This window comes from Actinia tenebrosa, unplaced genomic scaffold, assembly GCF_029948245.1.
Source record: "Actinia tenebrosa isolate PJP-AT-01 unplaced genomic scaffold, QUT_ActTen_1.0 PGA_scaffold1__47_contigs__length_23844297, whole genome shotgun sequence".
Taxonomy (NCBI): Eukaryota; Metazoa; Cnidaria; class Anthozoa; order Actiniaria; family Actiniidae; genus Actinia; species Actinia tenebrosa.
The window spans coordinates 11667363-11678379 of record NW_028292578.1 but is presented as its reverse complement, the minus strand read 5'-3'; the positions used below and the strand labels follow the sequence as shown (position 1 = coordinate 11678379).

At 34.9% G+C, this 11017-nt stretch overlaps 2 protein-coding genes and 1 non-coding gene across 3 annotated transcripts; 1 reads left to right on the top strand and 2 right to left on the bottom strand.

Moving 5' to 3' along the window:
- Positions 1 to 802: 802 nt before the first annotated feature.
- On the bottom strand, positions 803 to 874 carry Trnag-ucc (transfer RNA glycine (anticodon UCC)). The gene has a single exon. It is a non-coding gene; the product is annotated as a tRNA-Gly (tRNA).
- Positions 875 to 4586: 3712 nt separating this feature from the next.
- On the top strand, positions 4587 to 9995 carry LOC116287791 (uncharacterized). Its single transcript, XM_089033005.1, has 2 exons — positions 4587 to 5990; positions 9590 to 9995. Exon 1 carries the CDS (start codon positions 4632 to 4634, stop codon positions 5982 to 5984), a length of 1353 nt encoding a protein of 450 aa, XP_088889131.1. The 5' UTR covers positions 4587 to 4631; the 3' UTR covers positions 5985 to 5990; positions 9590 to 9995.
- LOC148909864 (uncharacterized) lies at positions 7118 to 9696 on the bottom strand. The gene is made up of 4 exons (XM_089033006.1): positions 9579 to 9696; positions 9152 to 9217; positions 8789 to 9035; positions 7118 to 8049 (listed from the first exon to the last, which is right to left on the bottom strand). The coding sequence occupies exons 1-4, from the start codon at positions 9633 to 9635 to the stop codon at positions 7784 to 7786; spliced, it is 636 nt and encodes a 211-aa protein (XP_088889132.1). The 5' UTR covers positions 9636 to 9696; the 3' UTR covers positions 7118 to 7783.
- Positions 9996 to 11017: the final 1022 nt, after the last annotated feature.

The window sequence follows — 11017 nt, the reverse complement described above, 5'->3', positions numbered from 1 at the left end:
CGCATGATAAACTATGCTATGCGAGGAATTTCCTGCGCGTGCGCATCTGCTGTGTCGGCACATAGGCTGTGTGGCAACCAACGGCTGCTTAGGAGCTCGAGTCTAGTCGAAGGTACGTTATGACATTAGTGGGATGCCACTATTATTCGACCAGGAAAAGAGGGAAATTGAATTAGGTATGTGATCAAAATAATAACAAAGAAGGGAAAGTGTAAAAATAATTCTCCAACAAATGTGCATTTCACAAACGTTCTCTTATGTGAATATATGCATTTTGCACCAGTCCGCTGACCAAAAATCGCTGGAACCGGAGATATTAACTATGCAGGGGTTTTGCCTGCAATTCGTGGAAAAAGTTAATCAAACAAGTCAAACAAGTTTTATTCCTTGTGTCCTAGTTTGTGGTACAACAACTAACCAAGGACATTAGCGATTAGCAAGGGCGGCGATACGAACGATTAAAGAGTTGACCACAGGTAGCCCATGCAGATACGATGCCCAAGAAAGCAAAAAAAAATTTTTCATCATCATCATTAGCTATGAGTATAATAAAGCTGCATTCATGATTGTTACTTTTGTTAGTTATTTTATAATATCTTTCACTAGCAAAATTAAATTGGAGAGCAAAGTTTTAAAAAAGCTCATGGTGTATCGCTTGGGCTGCCTGTGGTAACCCTAGTTTCCTAAAGATTTTTTAAATGTCCCTCTTCATTCCTCAAAAGAATATAAGCTTAAAATACTAAGAAATGGACGAAAAAAGCTTGGAATACTCAAAATGGCAAAATTTTTAGGAAAAAATAAATGCGTCGGCCGGGAATCGAACCCGGATCAACTGCTTGGAAGGCAGCTATGCTGACCATTATACCACCGACGCTATTGAAACAATATCGCGATCAAATAACATTTTATTGCTGATGGGAAGCTTGGCTGCCCTAAATCACGAGATACAATTAGACATATCGACATATAAAATTTTTGCTGTTCGAATGTAAATATCAAGTTGTCCAATTTATTGACTTTAATCAATTTTAATTTGAAATATTGAAAAAAAAGTTTTAAAATGCTCATAATTTCTAACTTTTAATTTTTTTTGACGCTATGAATATCTATCTATCTATCTTGGAAGGAATTATCTGGGACTATCTTTGCGAATTACACTATCCTGAATAGCATTTTTGATCAAAAGTCTATTTATCCCGAAATTAACGTATAGGGAGCCCGCTCCTCTTTTTCGTCATTGTTTTTTCGCTTGTTATCAATATCATTAACAGTTTACTTGTAATCATAACCAGCGCCACTAATTCCCTCAGCACTCAACGCTAAGAACCCGCCATCAACAGCCAAATCAGTCCCAGTAATTGAAAGACGCATCTCCACTACACAGGAAAGCCCACTTATCAGAGGAATTCCTCAAGGGTCTGTATTAGGCCCTCTCCTCTTCAATATTTTCCTCAATGATTTGTTATTATCTGAGCTTCAGTCTAAGGTTAGTTCATATGCTGATGATACCCAGATCTTTGATGTTAGTAATGATGTTTCTCTACTACATAGGCATCTGCAGTCTGATCTTCTCACTGCTCATTCGTGGTTCTGCTCCAACGGCCTCATGATGAATCCTGATAAATGTACTACCATGTGGCTAGGCAAGAGCAAGGGCATAAACACACCTTGTTTTTCCATTGGTAGTGAGGTGGTCAGTCTTGCAGATGATGTCAAGTTACTAGGTGTAACTATCGATAGAGATTTAAAATTCAGCAAACACATTACAGAGATAGCACGGAAGGTTGGCAAGCAAATTCAAGTCTTACAAAGACATAAGAAACTAATTAATACTGATGCCAAAGTCAAATTATATAATGCCTATTTTTTACCTCATTTAGATTATTGTTCTATTGTATGGCATCATTGCGGGAGAGGTAATTCAACCAAATTAGAAAAACTTAATGAACGCGCTTTGCGTTTTATTTATAATGATCATAAAAGCACATATGAGGAATTATTGTTGCGTATTAATCATCCTACTTTGTATAATAGGAGAATGCACAATATTTTAATATTAGTATTTAAGGCTCTGCACGGACTGGTTCCTGAATATATTTCTAAGTTATTTACACTACGTAATTGTAGCATTAATTTACGGGGTGATAACATTCTTATAGTACCTAGAGTAAACACCACTAGTTATGGTCTTCATTCCTTGGCTTATCAGGGTAGTAAGTTATGGAATTCTCTTCCAAACAACATGAGATTGTTGCACGAATTAAGTAAATTTAAATCGGAAATTTCCAAAGTCAAATTTGATATTGACTGTTGTACCTTTTGTAGAGGATAATTCTATTTTAATTTTATTTTACATATATACATATATTTATTTCATTGTTTACATCCATATTTTTATATTAGCATCATGTAATTTTAATTTTTAGTTTAGGTTATTTATAACTTGGAGATATTAGCATGTACTTGCTATCTTGTAATTCAAGTATAAATAAAGTTATTGTATTGTATTGTATTGTATTGTATAATGGATGATGCCACCTCTGAGGGCTCACATAATCTCTCCAGAATGTAGACCTTCCCCCATACTGGCTCCCATTTAGCGCGATCATGACCTGCGATTTCTGCAACCTGGAAATAGTGGAAATAGTTAAATAGTGGAAATCATGAAAAGATGCTCAGCATTTGCATGACTTGCGTGTTATTATTATTATATATATTACATTATTAATTATTAGCTAACATAATTTTTAACTTATTTACTTAATTTATTGTGTAAGTGCCCCCGATTAGTGTGCTACTCGTGGCATGGTATGCATGTACGTATTATTATATTCATAATACTTTTGAAATTTAAAAACATCTACATGACTTACATAAGGAGTGTAGGTCATACCAGGGCTGACGGATTTAACTTTGATGCCAAACTCACTGAGATCTAGAGCCATATATCTGGACAATCCAAGAACTGCAGATTTACTGGTGTTGTAGGTCCAACGTTGAGACAAACCCCGATATCCACACACACTAGCTACATTCACGACAGAACACGAGCCCCTTTCCTCTAAATGAATAAATATTGAGGAAACTATAAGGACTGTGAAAAATACGGGGTCAAAAAATTTGCAGATTTTTGCTGTCCCCCTGTCCCTTTTTTGCTCTTTTCCTAACCTTTTTTCATGTGTGGCAGACATGCTTGGACCATATTGGAGCATCCTTGGACATTGACAGATAGCATCTTGTCCCAGTCTTCTTTACTCACGTCAATCCCACCTATACGTGATTAGGCAAAACCAGAAAAACGTAACTATAGATATTACATTGGTTTTTATAGTCCTCCAAACCCGACTAGCGGAACAAATGCAGACACCACATGACATCATTTGAGCTTGGTTCTTTTGCCTGGTTTCTGTGCATCAAAATTACAATGTGTAGCTCAGTAGAACATTATACCTATATATATATATAGTTACCTTTGGCGCGAAGGGGGCATTTAGGAGTTCAGAAAATTTCTGATTTATTTTGTAGGTACCATGTCATCACTTTTTTTCTGAACATCTCATATAGTAAACGTATTTATCATATAATTATCCATAAAATACCTATATTTCTCCTTTTCGAAAACCTGATATTTTCACATGTGAAAATAACATGGAGAAAATATTCTAAGTGACATGAACCAAGTGCTCCGTATTCTATGCCGCAGGGACGGCGGAGCAGTTTTTTGATTGGGGGGCTCAATAGTGACATTGTATGGCAAGGTGGGGGAGCTGAGTTTAGTGAAAATGTATTAAAATTTCACAAAAAGTGGGTTCCGGCGCCCCTGTGCCGAGCGAATACAGACAATCCTTTTTCGAATCAGTCCAGACTATAGGAAGCGCTTAATATACCATAATGAAGTTAAACTAGTTTGTTTCCATTAGCTGTACCAGTTATCGTTTGCACGGGCATTGTATAGCTCGTTTTAAAATCAAAATGCTTCATTTAAAACGTAAATACGGGCTAATATTTGCTCCAGACCTCTCTCATAATTGCTTTACATTTTATAATTTTATAATTTATCGATATTTTTTAATGAATTACCATTTTTTTGAAGAAAAATTAAAGGAGATCATAACGCTTCGAACGGCAAAGATCAAACCCTGGAATGTGCTTAGCAAATTATCTATTTTGCTTCTTAAATCAAATAGTATCTTAAAATAAATATTGCTATGTACCTCATGTTCCTTTGTGAATAGACTTTGAAGCCAAATCATAATATATGACATCAGAGAAAAAAAATTAGCGCCAAAGGTTTTACTTTTGAATTTCTTTCAATGAGGTTAGAGAAGTATGGCGTTTAAAATTCTTTGAAGCGTTTTCTACGGAAGCCCAGACGGCTCATGCTCACCACAAATTTTCATTGACAGTTAACGTTTTTGACAATTGACAGATAGCGTTGACAATTGACAGTTAGCATTGACAATTGACAGTTAGCGTTGACAATTGACAGTTAGCGTTGACAATTGACAGTTAGCATTGACAATTGACAGTTAGCGTTGACCATTGACAGTTAGCGTTGACAATTGACAGTTAGCGTTGACAATTGACAGTTAGCGTTGACAATTGACAGTTAGCGTTGACAATTGACTCGTATGAGCCCAGTTGTCAATGAACATGCGGATATTACAACATGGCGTCTCGGAAATGATTGTTTAGATTGCTTTAGAGCCTGCAAAATGGAGGTAAAACATTCACTACTGAAAATCATTGTGTTTCTTGATGTTTTCTGCCGTTCGGTTGCCGTTTTAGATTACACACCAGCTTTACGCAATGACGATACTCCCAGAGACGATTTGATAGAGCAGTACTTCAAATTAGGGTTTAGTAGAGTAGAAATTTTGAGCTGCCTTGCCTTGTTACATGGGATACAGCTTAGCCTGAGTCAACTCAAACGTATACTTCAGAGAAGAGGCCTTTTTAGAAGGGGTCCACAGAGTTCCTTAACGATGGTTATTGATGCTGTGGAAAAGGAGCTACAAGGAAGTGGCAGTGTTATAGGTTATAGGTCAATGTGGCAAAGGGTTGTTAATGAACATGGCTTAGTGGTGACACGCAAAACCGTTCGTTTGGCCCTTAAAATGCTTGATCCCGTTGGCGTAGAATCCCGACTGAGACATCGATTGCAGAGACGAACTTACCGTGTACCCGGGCCAAATTTTCTCTGGCATATCGATGGTTACGACAAATTAAAACCCTTTGGGTTTTGTGTCCATGGGTGCATTGACGGTTATAGCAGACGGATAATGTGGCTAGAGGTAGGACCTACAAATAATGACCCTGTTGTTGTGGTAAAATACTTTATCAATTGCATTCGTCAAATTGGTGGTACACCTCGTGTAGTGCGTGCTGATTGTGGCACTGAAAATGTTCGTGTTGCAGCTACACAACGGTTTTTAAGACACAATTGCAGTGATGGTCTTTCTAAAGAAAAATCTTTTATGTATGGAAAATCAGTTTCTAACCAAAGAATTGAGGCATGGTGGGGGCAGTTGCGTAAGGGGTGTACTGTCTGGTGGATCAATCACTTCAAGACTCTAAGGGACAATAATTTGTTTTGTGATGCCAACATAATACATCGGGAATGTCTTAAATTCTGTTATATGCCTGTAATCAGAAGTGAACTTCTTAGAGCAGCAAAACTATGGAATACACATCGCATTAGACGGTCCAAAAATCAAGTTGCACCTTCAGGTCGACCAGATATATTATACTTCCTACCAGAAACTGAAAGTCAAAGAGACTTTAAAGTGGAAATCAGCATGGAGGACATCACCACTTCTGAGGAAGTTTGCTGTCCTGATGATCTTCCAATAGATTTCTCACCAGAATTTGCGTCTTTGGCAGAGATTATTATGATGGAGCATGGACTGGAGATGTCTCAATCACCGGAGGAAGCTCGAGAACTGTATTTACTCTTACTAGAGGAAATTCAGCATCTATTATAAACTTGGGTAAGAAAGAGATATTTTACGGTTTAGTATTTGCAAAGTACATTGTAGCTAAATAACAATCTTCCAGATCTTTGACTATAATATGTGTTGAAACAGAATATTTGCTAACTCAAGTGCAAACAGCAACATTGTACAGAGGAATTAAGGATGAAAAGTTTGCACAAAAATTGAGGAAAAGCAATTTGTTTCAACTATTTTCGAAAAGATTTAGAAGATCCAGGGAATGTGGTTTATCTATTCTTTTTATGCAGAGACTGACAATTAGGTTTTGATGTGCATACTGGTATCTTTGCACATTTTGTTATTTATAATGACGTAATTAAGGCAGTTTATCTAAATTTAAACAAGTCCTCTATTGCTTCAAATGTGAAAATAGCTTTGATAAAGTATAGATGCTGTTATATATGCAAGCATAGTGATTTACTACGTTGCAAAGATGCTATAAATATCACATTGCAAAGCCACTATAGCTAGTACTTCATAGAAGAGGTTTGTAATTTTAAAGTTTATGATTGTGAGTTGGGTTTGAGCTTTATTTCATAGCAGCACATCTCTATGTCATATAAATAATTTTTTGCATTGCTTTAAAAACTCCATAAAATACAAATAAAAATTTGACTGTAACATGCTTTTCTCATTATTTTGAAAAATGGCCATATCTTATAAAACATATTTTGATGATGACAACAAATAAATTAAAACTTGTAAGGATAACTTCTATCCAAAGCATTTATCAGTGGTTAGAAATATAGGAATTGCCTTTTTTTTTTTTGCACCATCCCCTTAATAAATTGACTTGTGTCCTCTCCCCCATCTTTTCATTTGTCTTTTATCCCTCTTTTTGTCTGCACTTACGAGTGGGTCAGTAATTGTTAAACAGTCCACCTTTACTTCATGTGTTGTGATAATTTTTGCTTTGTGTCTTTGTGAAGCTTGCCCAAGACTGTCATGGTCAAAAAAACAGGAAGCCCAGCTGAATTATTGTTCAGCAGTGACTGTGTAGACAAAAATCCATAAAGGGAATGTTTTAAGCCTCTGTTCAAAAAATGAAATTATTGTTTTAAGATTTTTTAAATTGTTTTCAAAAACAATATAGTTATGGTATTAAATTGAAAATGTTTCACATCTTTATTTTTAAAGGCATTTATTACTAACCAAACAAACTCAACATTTTACTCATATAAATTGTACTGTAACATTTCAAGTGTGACATCATACTGTCAATTAAAGCTATGACAAGCGTAATCATCCTAATGAACACATCAATTTAGTGGGAAATGTGTATTTCATCTGTGCTATAGCTTGAGGGAGAAAACAAATAATAATTATTAGAGTCTCAGATACACTTGGATGTTATTTCTTGCATCTCTATGATGAGATTGAGGACTCTAATAATCATTGGCAACAAGCAAAAATATGACAATTAGCTGTGAAGTGCATTTAAAACTGAACACTAACATCAGATGCCTTACTGGATTGTGAAAATAATCCTTGAACAAAAATCAGTATGCTAATTTTGTCATTATGTGGTAACTCAACTGAGATACTACATGTACATGCACACTGTAGAGTGGTATCAATTTTTACAACAATAGCAATTACTGCTTAACTCAATAACACTGATAAATCAGATGGCAGCTAGGTCAACACTTTCAATTGATGGAGCCCAGGCCTGAATGCATGATTATCAAACTATCAACTCAACAGTAATAATTTTTCAATGCACATAGAGCACTTTTCACATGAATGGGAAATTATACAGCCATGATACAACAGATAATTTGAATGTTTTCTTAAATATAAGTTACAGACGTTACAATACAAAACCCATTCATCAGAAAATAACTCTGCAGTACATTTTGGTAGTTAGCTATGCCAAAAGACATGTCAGCTTCATTTCCGTAACAGCTCTTTCCACCAGGAATAAACAGTTCTTTTGCTATACTGATAACATCATGGGCATCAGCTGTCAACATAAGATCTATCTGTCTGGAGCCTCCACCTGAAGAAGATCGCACAGGTAAATACCTGTTTTTCTTGGGTGAGAAATGTAGCCAACCTAAAATTACAACAACATTCTCTTAGTGTCTACATTTTAATAATAGTTATTATTAAGTTTTTATCCATAAAATAATAAAAGTATTACAGTAAATACCTGTTGTGTAAAAACATTATTTATTCATATAAATAATTGTACATTGAACATACTAATACATTTCTAAATTAACAATATTTATAAATATTTTCATGCATAATAAATTTATTTATAACACTAATTTATATGTATTTAATTATATTTGAATGTAAGTGTAAATACATTTTTGTAATATCAAAATTAATGTAAATTTAAAGTCACATTTCTATGATCATTTGCAAATTACTAAATTAAGTTTGTCAATAAAAAAAGATGTGCAAAGCTCAAACCCAGATCAAAGTTAATTAAAAGGTAATTAAAAGTAATTTAGTTCATTAATATTAAGAATCAATTATTGATGCATTGTAATTATTACAATCATCATCATAGCTCTGTCAAGAACACAATCAACTCAATATTATTGAGAAAAGAGTCCTATTACTTTCTCCTGCTAATACTTGCTTGCTTTTTTGTTGTTGTTGCTGATCAATGCATATTTTGTTTATTGCAACTGTAATTTTATGTGTTAAATTATGTTCATAAATTAAAGTAAAATAATGAACATCTATGGTTGAATGTTGTCTACATTACCTGAAATAATACAGATTTACTTTTAGAGCATGTATTTACAAAAAAAATAATAATAGAAAAATACTATACTGACCTAACAAAACCTTTCTTGTTTTGATACGGTTTGAGGTAGAAAGTTTTGGTGGAAGTTCAATCTTTGATTTTTTTCTTGATGAACTGTGCAAAATTGCCTCAAGAAGGGATCTTTTCCTGTCTGCATTCGCATCTTTTTTGCACATATCTGTGGCAAACTGTTTCAGTGCAATCACATCTCCAAGGGCATGAATGCCGAGATTTCTTATCTCTTCATTAGTACAAATAGAAATTGTTTCAACATCCATCTAGAAGAAATCCAGAAATAAATTGATGTATGCATGTAGATGTACATTGTGTAGAGCTGACCATACAAAATTATGTATGTTCAATTACATCATGATCACATTGAAATAAATTTTACCTTTTCTGCTACAAACTTCTTTATAACATTTTCATCAACCTTTCTTCCTCTAAGAAATTCGGCAACCTTTGAAAAAAAATGAACAAAAATTAAAAGCAGTTATGGTTTTATTTCAACATCGAATTCCCTACTGATGTCAAACTGTTGAATTGTATTTTAATACAAATCATGAGGAACTGAACACTGAGCATTTAATAAAAAGGTTTAAATATTTTAATGCATGGGATTTTTATTTATAGAGCATGCAGAAAACATTTCCCTTATTTATATCAATGACAACTGAACCAAAACAAATAATCGAACGCTATTGTTATGCAAATATTCACTCTAAATTAGGGGATCACAATAATAACAATGTTTCTAATTCCCTTAACGACCATATATCGTTCTAATTTTGTTATCTACAAAGACATTAACAAGTATTTACCTGATTAACAGAGGAATTTTGGACAGAAGGCGAACCACCACACGAGGAAGACGCCATGTTGGAATAACCGCATGTTCATTGACTGCTGGCTCATATTTATAAGCGCTAATTGTCAACGCTAACTGTCAATGGTCAACGCTAACTGTCAATGGTCAACGCTAACTGTCAATTGTCAATGCTAATTGTCAATTGTCAACGCTAACTGTCAATGGTCAACGCTAACTGTCAATTGTCAATGCTAACTGTCAATTGTCAACGCTAACTGTCAATGGTCAACGCTAACTGTCAATTGTCAATGCTAACTGTCAATTGTCAATGCTAACTGTCAATTGTCAACGCTAACTGTCAATGGTCAACGCTAACTGTCAATGGTCAACGCTAACTGTCAATTGTCAATGCTAACTGTCAATTGTCAACGCTAACTGTCAATGGTCAACGCTAACTGTCAATGGTCAATGCTAACTGTCAATTGTCAACGCTATCTGTCAATTGTCAAAACGTTAACTGTCAATGAAAATTTGTGGTAAGCATGAGCCGTCTGGGCTTCCGTAAAAACTAGAAATAATTTGAATCCTTTTCTCGCTTTTCTCTTTGTGGGCTTCCTTTGTGCTGTCATATATTATGATTCGATTGGGGTCCCTATGCATTCAAAATGGCACCACAACAACACGAGTTGAAGTATTTCAATATAGTTTATAATTTGTGGCTTTTGGTACATGGAAAGTTTACACTGTTCTTCCCACTGAGATTCAAAGTAATCTCTAATTTTCTAAGACATGGAGCTACACAGTTTTCATCCAATTTCGTGAGTAAGCTTACGTATACAGTTAAACATGGGATCGCAAAGCCTCGGGTTACAGTCTGTCGTTTCGCATTTTACACATCTGTAAAATGCGAAATGACGGTTTCGCATTTTAAAGATCTGTAAAATGCGAAATCCTCGTTTTGCATTTTATTGTGTCGTTTCGTTTCGTTTCGTGGTTTATGGTAAGCCTGTCCAAATACAAGTTCATTACCTTATAAGGTACTGTTATTGTTTTGCTAGGGTCAATGTACATTGGAGCAGGACCAGGGTTCTTCTCTATGTCTGTACTCAGTTTAAATTTACAATAATTTGGCATATGGATCTTAGTCTTGTAGAGACACATCAAACTATTACAAGTAAACAATGATAAATACCGACTAGCTCTATGATATTTCGACTTCATTATCCCTTTTATAAATCCCGTTAGAGCAATTAAACAAAAGCTTCTTTTTATGTTGTGTGACTTTATTCAAGCTTATTCTCTTAGTATTCAGCTTACATTCATTTTTTGTAAGTTTTCTAACCTTCACATAACAATATTAAATAAAGCCTGGAGGACTTCGGTATACTTGGACGAATCCGTTTGAAGATAACCCGGGGGGGGGGGGGGGGGGGGTACTACCTCTCCAACTTG